The sequence below is a fragment of the Chrysoperla carnea genome, chromosome 2 (genome assembly GCF_905475395.1).
Source record: "Chrysoperla carnea chromosome 2, inChrCarn1.1, whole genome shotgun sequence".
Lineage (NCBI taxonomy): Eukaryota > Metazoa > Arthropoda > Insecta > Neuroptera > Chrysopidae > Chrysoperla > Chrysoperla carnea.
The window spans coordinates 40,126,570-40,149,167 of NC_058338.1; the positions used below are offsets into that span (position 1 = coordinate 40,126,570).

General features: G+C 28.7%; 1 protein-coding gene across 1 annotated transcript; it reads left to right on the forward strand.

Moving 5' to 3' along the window:
• The first annotated feature begins 3,179 nt into the window (after positions 1-3,179).
• On the forward strand, positions 3,180-15,564 carry LOC123293402. The gene is made up of 5 exons (XM_044874213.1): positions 3,180-3,330; positions 9,263-9,432; positions 10,459-10,682; positions 14,296-14,636; positions 14,831-15,564. Exons 1-5 carry the CDS (start codon positions 3,306-3,308, stop codon positions 15,535-15,537), a joined length of 1,467 nt encoding a protein of 488 aa, XP_044730148.1. The 5' UTR covers positions 3,180-3,305; the 3' UTR covers positions 15,538-15,564.
• Positions 15,565-22,598: the final 7,034 nt, after the last annotated feature.

The window sequence follows — 22,598 nt, forward strand, 5'->3', positions numbered from 1 at the left end:
ATTCTTTTTACCTTTTTGGATTACGTAATAATGTTGCATCATTCTATATATTCCTCAGGCGTATCGCCATTTTTTGTGTGGGTTGCATCAAGGATATATATTTATATATTAAATAAAATCTATAAGTAACTTTTATGGTGAAAATTAACCAAATTTTTGGTATACCTATATAGGTTATAAAGATACCACCATAAAATCCTTACAAATGAAATTTGTAAAACTGAAAATGTTGGAATTGAAAAAATTTCGATATCTTCCTTGGTTTTCGAAATATCGAAAGTTGAATTATTAAATAAAATTTTCAATTTTTGATATTTTGAAAATTATTGCAGATATCGAAAAATTTTATCCAAAATTGGAATACAACTTTAAAATTTTTTTAAGAATCCTCTTAAATATTCATTGGTGGAAAAAAAATTTATAAAGAAAAGTTTTCAGATAAGAATGGTTAAAGTTACTTTATCGATTTGAAATTTGAATATGTTGTAGGTTTTCATATTCTACCTGCTCTGTGTACTGATTATTTTTCGAAAATTATGTTAATTTTCCTCATTTTTCATTGTTCACATCCACGTACAGTGAAATAAGAAAAAGTACCTGGATGTGAACAATTAAAATTGGGTAAATTAACAGGATTTTTGATAAAATAAACATATTCAAATTTCAAATCGATAGAGTAAAGGGTATGTATAATCAGAGTGCTTGAAATTCAGTTGTAACTTTAACCATTCTTATCTGGCAAATCGCTTTTCTTTATAAATTATTTTTCCCACCAATGAATATTAAGAAAATTTTTTAAAATTATTATAAAATTTGACGCCAATCAAGGAATGATTTCACGCTAATCAAAAATGTGTAAGTATAGAACAGTCTTAACGAAGTTAGTTACTCTCTTTATTTGTCGCAGTGCTTGTTTATATAATGATCATAACTTTAAAACGTAATCAAAAAGTGAAATTACTATAAACGGGAATTAGATGATTAAAATAATTATTGAGAGACAATTTATATGTTCTTAAGCACTGTAGTTACCAATACCTAAGACAATATGACATATTCATGGTTCTATTCACATTACATTACCATATCTATATTATATAAATTAATTTTATAAAATCACAGTGTTAGTTTGTACCAACGGAATGCAACTATACTTGATATAATGTTTTAATATTGGTTATGATTAAAATCTGAATATGTGAATTTGAATAATACACATTTCTAACTCTAAAAATAGGCGGGAAGCTACTGTTAACAGCCAGACTCTGTTAATTTTGGTACAAATACGGTCAGATTATGATGTATTAAATCGTATCCTTGGAATATGTAACGTCTAATCGAATTATTCGAAAAATATTTGCCGTACAGGTTGTGAAAACATATAATAACATTACTTTTGGCATACAGGTAGAAGATGGCTTTGTCGATTTAAGTCCAAATGCACCCACTTTTTAATTTTTGAAAGAAATTAAGGATCGTTTAAAGTTATAAGGATCTTTCGTCCTACATAGGTATACCAATGAATTTGCACTGTTTAATATTTCCATAATATTAATAGGTATAATAAGTCGTAATTCGATTCTACGTTCCAAGTTTGAGAATATGATTTAAAAAACTCAAACGTAATTTTTTGCAGTTAAAAAACTCAGCTCAAAGTCTAATTTAAACTTAATTTCATATTACAACATGGATGTATGAATATACCTAATGTACATTACATGTTATGTAAATTAGCTAACCAAATAATTATTAACAGTCGAAATATTGACATCCAATTAAAAATTCCTAGGTCATCGGGCTTTTTCTTATTATTTTATGGTTCAAAGTTGGCTGAAAAAATGATGAATCATATAGGTTATCTTTTTCAATTGGATATTTCTATCAAAAAATCACAGTGTGATAAAAAAATTATGTAAAATATTTAGACAATCTTGCAGTTTATAATAATGCCATAAAAATATAAGGTTGCCGATGATATAAGAACAAAATTTTAATTTAATCGAAGTTCCATCATTTGATGAACAGAGACTATAGTTAGAGTATTGATGATTGAAGAGTCATATCTATATTATCAAATTTATAAGCATCACTTGCACACAATATATTATATATTTTTGTAGTTGCGTGGTATTGTAAAGCTAAAAATAACTCATTACTTGACTACAAAGCATGTATTTGGTTTATATGTATGTACCGGTCAAAGTTTAGGTTAGGTTTGGTTAGGTTATATTGGCTGTCCACGAAGGACACACTTTGGCTATAGATCCCATTCTGATACCATATATGTGTTTTACCACCTTTCCGCTGATAATTTCATTTGTCAGCTCCACAATTTTAGAGGCTGAGTTCACTTGCTTCATGCATATACCATGCACTACACCAGTCCATCACAAATATTAATGAAATTAATTTTGTTGCGATGGCGGGAATCGTACCCGCTACCCTAAGCATACCGTGGACGGAATTGGTTACGCTTTAGCCAACTGAGCTCATTTGTAGCCCGAAAAGTATCCTCTTCGATAGGAGGACAAAATTTCACACTTTATTTCGAAATTAATATTTTCCTTAAGGATATTTTTGCACTAGGATATTTTTAACGAAAACACTTTGAGTAGGATATTTTAATAGGTATGCGACCAGTTTTTTCCGATTTAAGTCCGCTGTTCTTCATTAAAAACATCGGATGTTTTGAGGAAGTCTCCTTGTATAGAATGCGTTAAATCGAAATATGTATATTATATTAAAACAAAATAACCTTGTATTTCTGAATTAGCATTTTGTTTGAAGGTTTTTATTTGAAACGTTTTTATTTAATTTCTATAATATGTTTTCACAGTGAACGACTTTAAAAATTAATTTTATTCATTGAAAGTTTAGGAATTGCCTTTATAAGAGATAAGAGTGTCTGTATAAAAAAAATCAGTCAATATAATTTATTTTATTATAGTTAAAAGCAGCGCAAAAAGGTCATGATCGTGGATCTTGGCAGCAGTAAAAAGATATTTAAATACAATATTAGATAAAATATAAATTACAATTTGTGTTGTTAGTGAATGTTATTGCAAAATATTTTGTTATTCTTCTCTTATTTAAGTAAATATGTGATTAATCAATTATTTCTACATTGCAGTGCAGTGCGCGCGGTGTTGATTTAATAATTTAAAAAAATTAAAAAAACAACTAATTATGTTGTGGTTAATTAATTATAATAACAATAGCTGGAAATATAAAATCAATTTTTTCAAATTAAGTGTAAATAATTATTTATTTTGATAAAAATATTTTTAGAATTATTAGACTGGAAAATGATTAGAATTGATTTTCTTAAACGTAAGTATGATTGAATAATTTATTTATATAATTTTAAAAAGAATTATGCAAATTATATTTTATTGAAAATAAGATAAATATGTGCAATAAAATTTATTCAAATGAAAATATTTGATCTAAATTGTAATTTGAAAAATTATATTAAATTAATTTTTAAGATTAATACACATTAATATAATACATAATTAATTATTATGTATATTAAAACAATTAGGTACACATTAAAATTTCTCTTATCAGCTTAATGAATAATCTTAACGCTCAGTTAATGATTATAGATAAAACGAAAAATTTGTAGCCGGGGAAAATAATGATACCAAGATTTTATCAAAGTTAACCATTTTTGTAGCTTTATTCTAATTTTTTGTAATAAGAGCTACCATGAATGACATTTCTTTTAAATGCATGCTTTGCAGAACAACATTAATAAAAAATAAATTATATTTAAAAATTAAAATTTATAGCTTCAGAATGAAGTAATGTATAATTAGAATATCTCCTCTTCAAGGTTTTGTTAATTAAAGGAGATGGTCAAAGATTATTTGAAAACTTTGATAATCTTAAAACTTGCTTGAAAGTTTTTGAATAAATTCTATAAAATTGAGGAAAAACGTGACAAATTTAAAATAAATAAAGGTTTTTCCAGCTATAAAAAAGATTGGAAAAACTAAAATATATAAAATAAATAGATTTTTAGGAAATTATATTAACAAATTTTAATAGAAGATTTTTCGCTTTAAATTCCATGTTTATGACAATAAAAATATGATACTATAATAATATAAACATATGACAAATGGGAAAAAATAAGATATACATACATTAGGAAATTTTACGCTCGATAACTCCGTACTGACCGACATTTCTAAAAATCAACGATATTTTCATGTAGTATGAGTGAAGTTTAGTATAAAAATAAATATACGATAGAATATTTAGATCCCAACCTTCTTTTTTATTCCATGGCTTTGTAACCAATGATTTGAGGAAATTAATATCATTTTGAGTTTTCCTATCTGAAATTCATATTATTTTAAACAATAAAAATTGAAACACCAATACAAATTTGTGGATTCAGTTGGAAAATTTGTGGATTCAAAAAAAGGTTTATCCAATCAAAATTTCGTTAGGTGAAGTATAGGTTGGCAAAAGCATTCATTAAAAATAACAATTGGTGATAGGTATAGAGAGAGCAGCAATACTTTGAGAAATACATATGATTTTAAAATCTGTTTCTATACTCCATTAGTGTTTTTACGCTAATGTGCCAGATTATTCAAATATTGCGGTAGCGGTATTAAATTTTCAACGGAAATACTCCTTTGAATATCTTTGAATGAACTTCGTATAACTCAAAATGAATCGTATAACTCGAAAATTTCCGAATTTCATATTTTAATAGAAATATAACATGTTCAGATTTTGTAGGTACCTATATTACAAGCGATATTCAAAATTTAAAAATTATTCGACAAATTTTTCGGGTACGGAACCCTAAACTCGCACTTGAAACATAGCTAGAAATACTCTCCATTTAATTACATTTCAAACGCAACAAAACAAATCAAAATCGGTTCATCCGTTCAGGATCTACGATGCCCCAGACAGACAGACAAACACACAGATATATATAGGTCAAACTTATAACACCCCTTTTTTGGTTCGGGTGTTAAAAATAAAATAAATAGTTTCCACAAACTTTGAACCACCTAATTATTTATATTTATTTTAAATTGATTACTTTTTTGTAGTAATAATTAGTAGAAAGAATTGATGGGTAGGTATTTAATTCATTTGTGATTTTGTAATGAGGAAATCCTGTCTATTATTAATAAATTGTTTTGTTGTTTGCCATAAATTTTATTTTAATTTATACTTTCATGTGTGTAGTATATTAATGGAGTTATTTAAATATAATTTTACTAAAAAATTTAGCTTAACGAAACATGAAATAGTTTATTTCTATATAAATTCTAGATAAAATTTTTCAATTGATGGTCCAACAACAATGCTAACTCGATTTTAAGATTTGTGAATCTAGAATATCATTCCAACCTAACAACTCATTTTAATAAATTCAAACCCAAATCAATATATTTAGAAATCCGCCGTTTGGAATTTTAAGAGTGAATTCAATTTTCTTTGTAAATATTTGCTTTATATAATCTCTATATATTATAAATGCGAAAGTAAGCATGTTTGTTTGTTTGTTACGCTTTCAGGCTAAAACTAGCGTATGGTTTTTAATAAAACTGTACCTACAGCAATATAGCTGATATATCAGAATAACACATGAGATATAATTTAAAAAGATATATTAATAAAAAATTTAAAAATGAATTTAATTTGACAATACTCAATGAATAATTACTATTATACATTAAAAAAAATAGAAAACCATACATATATTTTACCTGCGTAAAACAATCCTTACCATTATTTCGAGTGTTATAGAAAGGGGATAAGCGAGAGCAATCTTTATCAATCTTTACTTTTAAACCCAGCGAAGCGGGTAGGTATCACTCTAGTTTTCAATACAATTAAGCTAATAGATTTTTTATATAATAGATTTATTAAATTAAATGACCGTTTCACTGGTAGAAACAGTTTTGCAGCGAAACTACCTTCTAGTTCTAGTTGTAACTTTTAGTGTCTAATAGTAGTTCATTGTTTTTTTTTTGTAAGGAAAATCTTTACGAATTTAAATCTTTTATGAAGTAGTAATAATTACTACAGGCTAATTTGGTGATTCTATCACCAGTGGTGTAATGGCTGCTTTAGGGCGATATACGTCACATTCCCTGTGGTTTTATTTAACAAGTAAGTGAATATCTTATACTTATTGAAAATTAAAGAAAAAACTCCAACCCGATTTATAGCGAATAACTTCTGATTTTTACGATCCTTATACCGTATAGTTTTTTACTAACTTTACGGTTACGGCACTGTCTTTCGAAGACGATCTTTCTTTCTAAGGGAATTGAAAAAAATCTTTATGAAATATGAAATATTGTCTCTTTTTTAAAGAGAATTGAAAATTATCCCTTTTCTTAAAACCATTGATCGGTAACTATATATACGATTGTGTCGGAAATACATTATGATGTATGCAAGTTATGTGAATTTTATACTTTAAATTTTGTGCTAAAAATTATATAATATTAATTAAGTAATTTAATAGTAGCTGCATAGTTTTATACTTTTTTTTATATAATAATAATAAAATTATCATACAAAGATCTTTAAAGATGATCCTATAACTTTTATCTTTTGAATCGCATCTCTTTTAAAACATTCATTATAAACGCAGATCTGTTCATTTCACACTACATAAATTTTTAAAATTTTAAATACAATTATTATTATTATTTATTATCATTATACTATTACATAAACAATAAAGAGATTGTTGTTATTGTTTGTTCTTTTTCATATATATTTTTTTTTTGGTTTGTTTCTTAGTAAAACGTTACATTATGATGATTTGTTTGTATGTTTATTTTTGCACTATTCATGAAGAAGTTGTTTATTTCCTATTTTAGTGAAAGTGATTTTATAATATTTAATAATATAATATGTATCCATGTACCTGCCTATAACAGTGGGTAATATTGTAATTTAATTTATTAATAGATAAAAGATATTTTACATATTATCTTAGATTATATATTATATTATAGTAAATACAGTACCAATAATAATTTATTTATAATAAATATTTTCTTGAAATCGATAAATATTTAAAAACTTTATAACAGGACCGGAACTACAATGGGGCAACCAGGAAAATTATCTAACTCGATCCAAGTAGCAAACAATTTTTTGATCATTACCTAAAAAACCTCCGACCGAGTAGGTAGATACCGCTCGCGCGCATTTTATAAAAAGGGTGGTTTAGTGAAAGATACTAAAGAGTTAGCCCGTTTCTTGATCATCCATTGCCGTTCAGTTATTCGGATGTGTGTACAACACTTCTGATGTTTCCAACTGTCCCAGTCAAGCTACTGCGAAGTTTTCTCTAAATAGAAGTTGATCAAAAACTACTTGTGAAGCTCAATGGGGCAAAGACTAAGTATTTTAACGGTACGGTCTGTCGAAATTCAAAGAGCGCCCAAAATTTAATTTAATAAAGCAATAAACGAAAAAACCTCCTACCGTAAAAGTCCTTATGTTTGTAGAAGATTTCCATACTAATATTACTAATTCTACAAGTTTGTATGATAAAATATGGTTATTTTTTCCCGTCATTTATATACTTTATTATTATAACAAGTGATTTTATATAGATTTACTTCATTTTATTTCATCCTGGGACCTCTTCAGTTCAAGTTCCTGTCCTGATTTATAATAATCTTTAATGTATTTAGGTATGTAATAAATAATCAAGTGGTTCTTAAAATTGAAATCGATATTAAAGGATGTTTATAAAGTCTTATTTCTAAAATAAAATACATACGTGAAAAACGTTAAAGCAAGACAGAAATCTTGCAACGAAGCAGGCGGATACAGGATTTCCTTCAGGGTGTTATTTTTCATATTTTCCAGAAAATTCGTTCAAATCATAAATTTGTTAAAATTCGAGTTTCAAATTAGTATACAAACAAACTAATAATGAGAAATATCATACTGGAAAAACTGGATGTTGAGACAGAAACCGAATTGTGGACCACCTGTAGAGTTAAAATTTAAAAAATTTAAAAAAAATTATACAAAAATTTACATAATATTAACATTATTTGGTATATAATTATTTAAATATGGGAGTGATCACTATTATTGTAACCAAATATTAGAGTTTTTCTTTTTTTTGCTTCATCATTGTCATAAATAATGCTTTAATTATTAGTTTTATTCTCTCTTTCATTTACCCAGTACCTACAGATACTCGAATAATATGATCAGTTTTAAAGTTTTGTATGAACCGTATATTATTAAGATGAAAATGAAATCGGGACTCACTGAAAAAAAAATTAAAATTATGACAACCTCATTCCGAAGTTTGACGTTTCATATTGAAATAAAGTAAAAATACTTCCAAACAATTGCTTAATGATTGGAACAAGAACAGCTAAATATTTGTATTTACAATAGAATAGGATATTGAATTTAAAATATGAATTCATTGATACAAAATCACTGAAGTAAAATAAACAAAATCATTACTTCTATGAAAAAGATTGATTTTAGTTTAAAGTCATACATTTTATTGATAAAAAATAAAATTGTACTTAGTTGCTGAAAAACGCTTCTGACACATATTTCTGGAAATCATTTACGACCATTATTTCTATATTTCACCAATTTGAATTTGTTGACTAGACTAAAAATAATATCTTCATAATAATCATAATAATTTCTTCTAATAATAGGTAATTTATTCATTTGGCACTCAAGAATGTACACTCTTTCCTACACGATTATGCGACGAACTTATTTCATTTATAGAAAATATAATTATGGCCTTTCGTGATAGCCACACACGTTTTCCTTTATACTTAGCGCACCGCGTTCTGAAAGAATGTTAATGTATGGGAATCCATTACAAAATATTTTGAAAGATTATAGTTGTTACATATTATTAAAATTTTCAAATATCATTGATTTGAAAGTTATTAAATGCGTATTTTTTTTTCTCCAACAATCAAATTTTTCTTGTTTTTAATTATTCAAACGGCTGAGTTTAAAGCACAATTCATCTATTATCGGTTTGAACTTTATATATATAGTACAGACTATTGTATATTTTTGAAAATATATTAATTTTCGTGTATATACAAAAAAAGGAAAAACTATGTATCCGTGATCAAAGCAATAAATTCCAGATGCAGTAATAGCATAAGATTTATGAATTATAAAAACTGATAACTACCAATGTATACTTAGATATTGATTTTAATTACCTGTTGTATTGTTTGATTTTTTAATTTTTCAGTAAATGGAATTTTATTTTCAATTCTTTTATCATTTATCATAATTTTGGATCCATCTAATGGTGGTATTGCACCACCGCATTGGGTTGATTTAAAACGAAATCCGTGTGCGAGTCAAGGATGGCAACTTTTATATTGGGCACCAGATCAAGCTTGCTACAAAATATTTCAGGTATAACCACTTTCAAGACTTGAATATATAATATTTTATCATCGACGAACTTGAATATACAATTATATCATCGAACCATCGTTGCGTAAAATTTTAAGTTTAGTTTTATTTCTTATTTTTGCACAATTTTCTTCATCTCTTAAATGTTTGTTTTTGACGAGAATGAACTTGCTAATCTTTAGAGTTTTCCTTTACTAATCTACAGGTGAAACAAGTGAAGAAAAACAATAAATAATTTTGAACCAATTTTTTTGACTAAAATGGAAAGATCATATATTAATCCAATTAATTTACGAAACGGATGACAAAATTGGTATCAGAAAATAAAAAATACGTTGTTATAGAAAAAACAAGCCCAAGAAACATGGCGTTTTTTTTTATGACTAATCAATGGCTAAGTTAACCGAAAAAATTTGCAAAAGTAAAAAAAAAACGGTCTTGTCTTGCGATAAAAAAAAGTTAACGTCCAATGCAAAAAAATTGAATTGGAAAGTTCTAGGTCTCAAAAATCTATCGATTGACGTTTAGTAAGTCCGATCTGGATGCGTAGGTGCCGAGAAAACTTGAAAAAAATAAGCGAAAATAGTAGTTTTTACTTGTTGTCTATGTTCTTGGCTTGTTTTTTTATCAATCTTATATTCATCCGCCAGCTGATTTAATTCATTTAAGGCCATTTGTCAGTTCTCTGTTACCTTCGTTAGACGTTCCGCTTCTCATTTCTGCTTGATACATACTACAGTAATCTGGATTTTCAAAGTAATGCCTTAAAACTGGATTTTCAGAGTAAACTCAACAACCTATTTTCCTCTCTAACTTAAATTCGCCGGTATGAAATATCAAACCTTTTAGGTTAACCAAGTTCTCATCCCATTCCTGGCTGGTGGTTATTTTTACTGAAAACTTGTTAGCGAAATTAGAGGGTAATTGATCAAAGAATTATAACTTCTATAACACGTGTAAACGATGGATGCGAACTCTGAGGTATATTTAATAGTGATATTTACACATGGTATTTAATATTTTCAGACTGGCTATCCATGTCCAGAAACAATGGAATTAACACCATCATTATCGGAAAATGTAGCTGAATGTAAATGCCCACCCGGTACAGCACAATTATTAGATGAACCAACAAACCAAGACAATGACAATTCAACCATATCAAAATGTTATAACTTATTTGAAAAAGGACCTTGTAAAAATAATCAGTTTTTTTCACCCGATACAAATAGTACTAAATCAAGTACAAGGTTAGTTAAACATAATCATTAATTTTAATTTATGTCTTTTTTTTTAATTAAATTTATATTATGTTTGGTGATATATCATACATATTAGACACATTGTCGATATGATTCATAATTTTTAAAAATTTTACGTTTAGTTATAAAATTTAGTGACAAAACTATTTTACGTTCATTTCCTCATGTTTCCAACAGTGGCTGACTTTTCATCGTGGAAAATGCTCGGTGGCTACAATTTGTTTTCATCCTTCGCACAATTTATTGACTGATTTTAAGTTGATGAAAAATATATTTTTGACTATGTTTTTTCAATTAAAAAAATAATTTTAATTATTAGATTCTATAATTAATTATTTATAATTTTGATGATTAAAAATATCTTTTTATCAGACCGATCTCATTTACGATCAGTTCATAATAACATAACCCAAAATTATGTTTAAACATAATTCTTTAATTATTAAATGATTTTTTATGTAAGGATGTATGAGCGCCAGGGAAATTTTGGATAAAAGGCTTTATTTTTTGTATATGAAGTTGGACTTCAATTCTGAAAATTTTAGGGAGGGTTTGTCCGATTATTTAAATAAATAAATGACTTCAAAAGTAGGCATATTTAATATTGATCTTATGGGAAAACGGTAGATAGATGGATGATATATTTACATAGATTTGTCCAAAACTAGTCGGTGGAAATTAAAAAACAGGTATTTAAATTAAATTAAAACCTTAATAAATTATTGGAAACAAAAAAAAAAAAAAAAAACGTTGTGCCCGACTAATTAAGGATAAATGAGTACGGAAGTGGGTACACAAATTTAAGAAAAATATATATTTAAGAATAAAATTTTTCGATATCAGAGTAATTTTCAATATATTAAAAAATGAAAATTTTACTAAGTCTTTCGATATTTCGAAAACCAACGCAGATATCGAAAAATGTTATTCTTATTTTTCGTCTACATTCCTGAAGTTATAATAAAATTCATCATCCAAGTTGAAAGGTACAAATAATTTCAACCACAAGTCTAAACTTGCCTTGACGTTCGTACTACCTTTAATATGCTTGGATTCTTGTAATTCCCCGATCGTTTTCCTTATTTTGATCTAGAACTTGAATTTGATTATCATTAAAATCCCCGCATTCTTTCAAAACAGACATTTAATTTTCTCTAATAGTTATTTGAAAAGATGTCGTCTCTTAAAAAACATAATTATGAATATAATCGTTGTATACTTGATTTGTTTTTTCATTACTTCATATAATTACACAAGTCAGAGTCTAACCTTGAACCAGTTTAACATGTATACAAAGAATTATAAATAATAATTGGAATCGTATACATGATGTATATGTATGGTCATAATATTACTAAATAAATATATGCGTTTGAAGTCACTTTCACTCTTGAAAAAAAATTATAATCAAATATACATCAGATCAGATCGCCATACGAGAGAGTTAATGACCTGTATATTTGCTTGCATATCAAGTAAAAGAAGCCGCCTTGCATTTTGTGCTTAGGGGTCAGATCAATAACTTTCTGCTTAAGTAAATGTTTTATATTCATTTATGGAGTAACATGCAGTTGCGAGATATTTCTGATTTGGATTATTTAAAATGCAAAAATTCAGAAAACTTCTTTAGTCAGTCGATAGATTAATACGAAAAAAAAAAAAAAAAATTCAAAAAATTTCCAACTTGAAAGAAATCGAAATAATTTTGAGAAATCTTATTCCTTCGATTAATACCTGGAGAAAATAAAAATAAATTTTAAAAGACGTTTACACTGAGTTGAAATTTTTTTTTTTGATGCGTTTATCTTCGTGAATATTTCTCTGATCAACTTGAAATTTTCAGAGAATATACTAAAATATATGTTTATTTCGGAAATGAAAAAAATCGATTATGTGGAAATTTGAACTGGATATAACCCCTTATAAACTTATGAAGCCTCTGTCTTAAGTTTAAAATAGTGAAAATAGTGATTTCTTATACTTTTCACTATTTCGTTTTTATAGAGCTGGTACGTAATTATTTAACTTGCCACCCCCGATCCACACTGTCGCGAAGTATCCCCATCAAGTATACTCATCAAAGTTAGATGAAGTGAAGCACCCATCATCACACTCTCGCCTCACTTGGCAAGTGTCAGAACTTGGCAGAATCATAACATGTTATTACGATATTATTACACAGAGCACAGTGGCCTATTTTATGACTAGGCGCAACCACTGGAGGCTTTGAAATTCTTACACACTTTTTTGCCAGTAATAGAAGCCTTCTTCTCTATCTTATACTCTTTCACCTCCACATGCTCCAACTTCGTCCAAAAATGCTTTTTTTTTGGTTTATTTAATTATGTTTGAACAGTCATTCACGAAAATTGTCAAACCATACTTATCCCAGGGTTCGACATAGCCGCCATACTTCCGAAAAAATGCTATTTTATATTAATGGCATATTTTTATCGGCATATTTTATCGGCATTTAATTGATGGCATATTTTTATCGGAAAGTGTTTTCCAAGAAACAATTTACGAAAAAAAATATATAATTTTTTTTGCATTATAAAAAAAACAAAATGTGAACTATCATAAAATTTTTGTTTACGTAATTGGAAGTGAAGACAGTAACTTTCTTTCAAAATATTTATATATTCTGTCTATTAATATATTATATCGTCTCGCAATTAATTGATGAATGTAGGAGGCAGAGACATTGTTATTTTGAAAATTATTACTACTACAATATTCCGTACCTATATTATAATTTTTCTTATATACAGAGGCAGCTAAAGGCCTTGAGTGGGTGGTTTCTGTTAAAATTCACGTTTCTTTCCCGACTTAACAAATATTCATTTTGTCATTTGATAAAATGATATTTGCATTTGATTTAAATTGATCAAGTATATTTTACAACTGAAAATGGTTTTTCTAAACTCTATTCAAACGACAGTGACGACAACACATCGCTTTCGTAACGCCACCGCACAGACAAATGATATAATTACAAGAATAATGGTAAACAGTTTATCTATCACTATATTATAACGCCATTTTCCATATAAACAAGCCGAAAAATGTGAATTTAGCTTGATTCCGATTGGCTCACAGCCTAAACGGGAGTACATACGTCACTACCAATAACAATTTAATATAACGATTAAAAAAATGGCATTATTAATTTTAAAAAAAAAATTAATAAAAAAATTACTTAAATATACTTTAAATGAATAATTATTTCATTTATATATGAATTTGTGGAAAAAAAATTAATGTAACTTCTTTATTTTACTACCCGTGGTATATTTATGATCAATTGGGCGTCTGGCGAAAGCATGGACAATAATTTATGATAATATTCTATTTACTTAAATAATAGCAACGATTTTCAGTGCTAGGTCAGATTAAAAACTTGCACCACCTCCACCCCTCCCTTAAAATGAATCAAAATAAATAATAATAAGCTTTATAGCGCGGGAGCTATTGGCCTTAAGAACCCCTTAAGGGTTGAAATGGGTATCTTTGGAAGTATATTAGTTTTAAAGGAAGAGTGACTGATATTGCTGGAAAGAAGGAATAATTAATTAGAAATGATTTTTTTTTTTAATTTTAGTAAACGAATTGGAGTATGTCGAAATTTAGAAACTTGTCCAAATCCATCACAAATTTGGTGGCCCAGAGATGAACGTTGCTATCAAAAACTTACTCGTGGACCATGCCCTGAAGGTCAGTTATTAATTAAAAATTCAGAGGATGAATTACCAACATGTGACTGTCGACATGATAATAAAGACTTACAATTATATTATTGGAACCAAGGAAATTCGTGCCATGAGTTATATACACCTGGACCATGTACAACAAAAGGTCATTTATTTTTGCCGGGTGGAAAATGTGGATGTTCGGTAGACTTGCCGCATTTTCATAGGGAAACCTCACAGTGTTACAAACTAGGTAAGTGTACCATTTGTTTTGAAGATATATAGAGTGAGATAGAGAAAAATCCGATTTTAGAAGCGCGATAAAACAAAAACTCATCAATTTTTAATTTTTTTTTCTACATATTAAAATGTATAAAAAATAATTTAAGAAAATTAGGTAGATAAATAGAATTTTCAAGTATTATATGTATTTCTTTAAAACTTTAGGAGATATTGGACCATGCTCAGCGGGGCATCAATTTAAAATTGTTCCTGGAAATAACGAACTTAAAACTGGTCATGTTCGTGCAAAATGTGTTTGCAAAGAAGGCTACGTTTTCTGGAAAAGAGATGGAAAATGTTATCGTCTTTATACCCAAGGTCCATGTGATCTAGGACAATTTTTAATCAATTCAACAAGTTGTATGAATGTGCCATGTGATAAAGGATATTTATATTTTCCTAAAGAAAGTACTTGTTACCGAATTGGTTCCCAAGGTCCATGTAACAATGGATATGTTGTTACGTTTGATTACAGTTCTCGACCATCTATCGATGGTATATCATATCAAGGAACATGTGATTGTGCAATGGGTAAAGGATTAAAACAATGTCATGAATTAGCGAAAAAATCACATTGTGATCACGGAAAAGTGTTAATGAACAATATTTGCCATATGTTATACACTCAGGGTCCATGTGATAATGGACAGTGGCTATATCCCAAACGAACACCGAAGTGGCAACTTTGGGAGGAGGAAGAATCGGAAAGTGCTAATAATGGAATGTGTCGGTGTAAACCTGGTTATAGTGAAGTGAGAAAAATGGAAAATCAAACTTTAATATCCATAACTTGTGAGCCACCTTTAGTAAATTTAGCATCTTATTTAAATTCGAATTTGTTTTTACGAACTTTAAACAAATTAATTTTGTAAATAGTTAATTAAATTAATAAAATGTTTTTTCACAGGACGAATATATCCTTATTTATAAAAATCTCATAAAGGCTAATAGGCAATTCAATTCAATTAGCAACTCTTTAATTAAATAGAAAAAATGATTTGATTTTATAATTTGGTAAAACATAAAAGAATCGTTAAAGCAAACTATGGCTTAGTATTGTTCTGAATATAGTTAGTCTTAGCTTTTTAATCGGTGTGCTCATTGAGAATTTGAATTTCACTAAATGAATTATGTCACACTCCCGGAATAAAATATGCGTTGGGCATGTCTTTCATTAGAAACATGACCAACCAGTTGAACATCTGTGATTTTAATCACGGGACTAACGCGTAAGAGCCAAAAAATCAGCAGAATCGCGTGCATTCGATTATTAATTTGGAATTGTTTTTGTTTTTCCGTCAATCTGACCCATGTAGAAGATTATTAAAATACAAGTGAAATTTACAAAATTAAAAAAATTTCCGACAAATTTTTCGGGTACGGAACCCTAAACTCGCACTTGAAACATAGCTAAGAACATTCTCCGTTTAATTTCTTTCAAACGAAACCAAAAAAAATTAATATCAGTTCATCCGTTTAGGCACTACGATACCACAGACAAACAGACACACAGACAGACAGACACACATTGCGGTCGAACTTATAACACTCTTTTTTTTAGTTCGGGAATTTAAAATTGGAAAAGGTTTGTTAACTGGAAAACTAGGAAAATTCATCATTTTTCCGGGTCGAAGCTTTCTCTTCCTAATTTTCAGAAGCATATAAAATTTAGAATAAAACACGCATTTTCAAGGAAATTTTCAAGAAAAATTGAATAAAGAACTATTGGAAGTGGAAAAATCCGGAAAGCTCGGAAAGTCAATATGTGCTTCCTTGTCAATTTTTTAAGGAGTAGAATTATTTTTAAAACGTATGTAAAATAAATACAAATTATATAATAAAATGGAAGTCACTGACTCAGCTTTAATAAGTTTCATGTCTGTATAACTCACAAAAAATGCAGTGAATTGTTGTTTACAAATCAATACTGAAGTTTTATAATTTAAAAAGTTTATTTACCTAAACAAAACATATTTACAGGTGTGATTCGAGGCAGGAAATATGGATTCATTCATAATTATTAAGAGAGAGACTTTGAATTTGTCCTTATATATCAGATATATTTGATGGTTGAAAAATACACATTTTTTAATATGCCCAAATAGTACCCCCAAATATATCTGATGTATATCAGTGTCGCATTTTTATTGACCGCAAGATACATATACACAGCTTGTATCACACGCTTACGTGACCATTTCTACCAGTTTGCTCATTCTGGCAAATCGCGTTCGTTCTAAAAACCAGCACTTTCGCTAAAAATTGAGACTAATATACAATAAATCATAGATATTCTTAGGAAGGTTAGAATATTTAAGAATTTAAACAACGTAGTTATGACTGAAGTAAGATTTTCGTGGGGACTTATCAAGTCGGTTGCACTTCCACTGGAGCAGCCATGAAAAAATGAAATTTTGTAGCGTTAAAAAAAAAGATATTATGCTTGATATTATCTTAATTTGAATACATCTCGAGTCAATCAATCACTTTTGTTTATAATGATTGTAGTCTGTAGTATGTTTTTCTTAAAAGTTGCTTTCAGAGATTTTTTCCAAACCGAAATCCTGTATTGAATCCACTACATAACCAACTGCACAATCAAAAAAACACCAACAAATTGTAAGCTACTTGAACAATGAATATAAAACTTTGAATGTCAAGCCAAAAATTTTTTATCATGCGCGTGTTAAGTGCTTCCTGTTTATTTTATGCAACAGTGACAGTATCGCCCTTGATGAGTGTTGGTAAGTGACTTTGCCTTTGGGCGTCTAATAATTGAGAAAACTGGTAAAAATTGATGCGCATTGAAATCTGCATAATAAGGAAGCAGCCAGCAATGATATTGATGAGTGTCGAGAGGCATAGTCTTGAATTCACGACGGCACAGACTGCTTAAGCTGGGCTTTCCAGTCACACGCTGTCACAGAGATGTGAAGGGAAACTAGCAAAACTTGTAGTAAAAGTGTACGATGCGGAAATTTGAGATTCAGCTAAGTTGCGGATTGTAACGATACAAGATAAAAAACTGTATCAATAAAATAATAAAAAAACAAAAACAATAAAAGATATCGCAAGATCGAAATGATTGTATCATTGAACAAAGATTGATAGCAGAAAGCATTGATAGCATAGTAGGACAAAAAAGCTGAATCATAAGAACAATCTGGTTTGCGCAACCACCGAAGTTAACACTGTGCTGTCGAACAAAAGTCGGGGGATCACAAGGAAACTTCTGCGGGGAGTATAGTGAGAAAGAAGAAACGATAGAGCATCTGCTACGATGATGCTCTATTCTGGAAAATAAATGGTCTGAAAGAGGCAGAGGAGATAGTCATAAAAAAAGCTGAGAATGTTTCAAGGTGAAGATTTAAGATAGGTTAATAGGTTTTATAATATAGAACTACACATTCAACTTAACCTAATCTCAGGTAATACTTCAGCAAAGATTGAAGAAAATTATTTTGATTGGATTGTATTGATTGGATATAACCGCGTTCGGGATATTCGTTTCCGGATATCGAGCTACAAACACCGTGTTTCGGGCGGCTGAAAAATAATTTTTGGCTCGAGTCACGGCTTCTGTGTAATATTTTCGTTTCTTTCTATTTGTTCAAACGAAAATACGCATGTGCGTTTTCCATTGAAGTTTACAGTCTCACCCTCATAAGCTATGTGGTTTTTAATGTGTTTAGATAACAAAAGCTATTAGACTTTGACTTAAGTACACCAAAATTTGAAATAAATGTAAAAAATTAATTCCATAATAAAAATAAGTACAATTACTGATTGTTGGCGGACCAATCAAGGATTGCCTTGGGTAATTAATGATGACATAATTTTGGAAATCAGAGAATCATAATTAATGATGACATAATTTTGGTAATCAGAGAATTACATTTCATTGTAGTGTTTAGCATTAGATTAATAGGATTATTTTTTGCACTTCCCCGTTAAAAAATTGACGTTACGCTCTTGTTGTTTTCATATTTAGTATAATAATATTTGACCTTGCTATTATAATAAATTGTGGCTTGTTGCATGCAGATTTAAATTTAAGTATTTATTAGTCTGGAGGCTAAGGAATGACACTTTCCCTTCCATAGTGGATAGTGCGTATGTTGTTTACGCTGGATTTGAGTAGAAAATGACAATTCTATTAGTCACTATCACTAAATTTTTCTATTCTCACATCGTAGACTATACCGAGACAAACAGAGCAGATATTGTACATGATTCTAATGAGAAGTCAACTCAAAAATTGTCAACATTGCAAGCAGGTTTTATTTACATGTTCTGACAGATCACAAAGATAAACATCACTGAGGCAAAATCGATTAGAAAAGTTGATGAACGAATTTCTGCATGTCGATCAAGCCACATTTAGTGATAGAAATTTCTTAATAACGTTATCTGAAGTCCAAAAATTTTCCTTTTCCTGAACTGTATCGAGCGCTTCATCTCGTGCGCCTTCAGTTTCAAAAACGGTCCAACGTATAAAAAAGATTTCCGACAAAATTTGTAAAGAATATTATCCTCTACAATTTTTTATAACAAATGTACATACAATTGAAGGCAAGGAAACGGGGTATTATCACAAAACTGATTTTTTTGTCCTTCGACCTTGAATATCTAAAAACGCACACACATGATCATATGTGACTTTTGAGACTACATTTGTACTATCAAAATAAAGGTTTGTACAAAATTCCAGCTTATTCCGTTAGATTCCGAGGCGACACCCTAATATGATTGGATTATTAACCTGGTAAGTGATCGTGGACTCATGGGGGTGCATTAGACCTCTTTGGAAATCACTCATCTGTTCTAATCTGTAGTGACTGCACTACTACATTTGAAAATTGCTGTAATCAAAAATAGAAAAGTAAACATAAAACCGCCTCTAATCGTTTGTGAGATAAAAATTAATAACATCCAGACTATGTTATATTAGAATTCAGAATTCTTATCAATATTTTTATAAATTTAAATTTCAATACAATCTTAAAATTTCAATATTGCAATAATGCCTATCACGAGATAAACACGTTGGGTGCTACACATGAATTAGTTTCATACAATGTTATTGTACCATATTTCACCGTAAAGACAACATCATTAATTACAACGTTATTTTTCTGATTACCGTTTTGAAAGAAAAAAGTGTTTTATTAAAATGGAAAATCATTTCAGTTCTATTTGATGGTTAAAAATTAACTAAAAATGGTTGAATATCTTGGTAAAAAATGTATGTTTTTTTTTTCTTTTTTTTTTTTTAATTTAATAAAATTTATTGTATTGTTATTATTTTTAAAACTTTGTTTAAAAATATCCGTCCCTGAAAGGTGTAAACTGATGGTTGAAGTTAATTAGTTTGAGTGGGTATAGTCTGGTAAAGGATTAGGAAAATGTGTTGCCAGGAATGAGAAGAGATAGTTACACCAGAGTCCTCCATCTCCCCTCTACACCTTATTTTAATGAAGGGTTTAAATTTAAAATTATATATTTTTAATACAGTAAAGGATATGCAGCCTGGAAATTGAGTTCTAACCGTCTGGTGGTTGGTTAAGTTGTAATTGGGTGCAATACAAAACTTTTCTTTCCTATAAACCAGACTGGACCATTCAGTATTTCCGAGATGTGGAACCTGAATAAACGAAATTTTTTTTGAGTCCTAACCATTTAGATCTATCATTATGTCCTCCAAAGCTCTTAAAATCAAGCCATAATACTACACTGTATACTGATAAGTTAAATGTACTGACAAATCAGTCAAATGTCAAAAATACTACCATTTACAATTCTTTTATATTTTTATGAATAAAAATTATTAAACTTGTTCTTTGCGATCTTACAATCCTTAAAAAATACTTAGATAAATTAGATTTTAAAAAACTATGAGTTTAGGGTTGCCAATTCTAAGTTTCGCGGAATCGAGAGATAAACCAGAAAGTCGGGAGATAGTAGTGATGTTTATCTAATTATATCACCGAATTAAATTACTGTTCAATATTTTTGTTTTGCGTGCCCAGTTTTTCCCTAATTAAATATTTAATTATTTATGCTTCAAGTTACTTATAATAAAAGCTGCTAAGAATTGTCGAATTTTCCTGAATATGAAACAAATGATCAAAAAATATCTTTTTTTACTAAACTCTTGAGAATTTATTTTGAATTCGGAAGTAGGGAGTCGGAAGGGATTACACGATTTCGGGAGATCAAATTTGGGAGATTCGGGGGATCAAATTCATTTCTGTTATTTATATGCAATATATAAGCTGTATAACAATTTTCAGCTACTTTCACCACGGAAATCATAAATGAATCTTATTTATTTATTGGACATAAATAAGAACTGACTAACTAGCCTTGTTCTAATATTTTACTGACTGATAGTCATAACTGTTATCTATATGCAATATACAAGCTGTATAATATTTTTATGAGATGCTAAGGCAATCATAACTTAATCTTATTTATTTATTGTACATACATAAAGGCTGACTGACCAGTCCTATTCTAACACCTAATTGACTGATAGTCATAACTGTTATTTATATGCAATGCACAATCTGTATAACAGTTTTCAGCTTAAGTAAATTTATTTAAGTACCACATAAAACATAACCTGGCCCTTCCATTACTTTTGGAGTCAAATGCAGCCAGAAAATACGTTCCTTCGGCTAATGGGTACAGGAAAATTATTTTAGAGAAAGTTGGAATCGTCCGAAGTAGGCAAGTAACTGCTAGTTAATTCTATATTGCATCAAAAAAGTAAAAAGTATTAGAAAGATTAAATAAATTTTATTATAATATTATGTACAATAATTAGACATTAGATATCTTATCTTGTCCATTTTAATCCACTTTTACCACAATAGTAAAAGTAATTTACCTATTTATTAACACTTTAAAATTATAGTACAAGTAATTTTCTACTGAGTACAGTTACACTAGCGTCTACACCAGTGTAATTTTTGAAGAAAATTGTTAAAATTAATAAATGGTTTTTCCTGTTCACTCGTTCAATGTAGGTCAACTTAAGTTGTTGCTATGAATACTCTGTACAATGTGTAGATATAATTTGATTGCACAACTTATACCTTTGCTTATCCCGCCCAACCCTATACCTAATATATCTTTCAACTACCTGAAAATTTCTTTGAAACCGCCTTAATTGATATCTTAAAACACATCAATTATACAATACTCCCCAATTTGCGTATAAAATAAATGCGTATTAAGAAAAGGATATTAACTTTATACAAAAATTATATGCAGCTTTATTTACCTGCTTACACATGGCCTTGTTGAAATTTTTATTCATATTAACGAAGCCTTATTATTAATAGCGCTGCCTGTTATAATGAGGTTTATAGTGTATATAATATTCTAGGTATGGTACGGTACTTGTGAAATCAAATTGCGTAGCCAATACGACTATCGTTTAAACGTTATGCTCCGTAGTAAACGTGAATGAGAATTAACAGAGTAATTTATAAATGTTTTGGGAGAGAATCTCAACTGATGTGAGTGTCGTCCTGTGTTCCGACCCGTTTTTCAAGCTTGAGACCACTCTATAATATTATCGTGGTATTTTATTTAATAAAACAGTCGCTATAGAAATATTTGGATATATTTAGAATTTGCGTTGATTGGATGGATATATTATATTGGATATAAATGGATCAAATTTTTTTTTCTTAAAATTATCTTATTTAATATAAACAATTTATAATTAAAATTCTTTATGAATGAATTTATAAAACTGAATTGTTTAATTTAAATCTACTTTATTGAAATGCTAATATTTACAAGAACGAAACTATAATAAACTCACGTTTTTGTTTACAAGGTTATTTATTAAAAAAAATACGTTATATAATAAAATATTCATTTCTATATCATCATAATAATATTTTTTACAGACGATTGA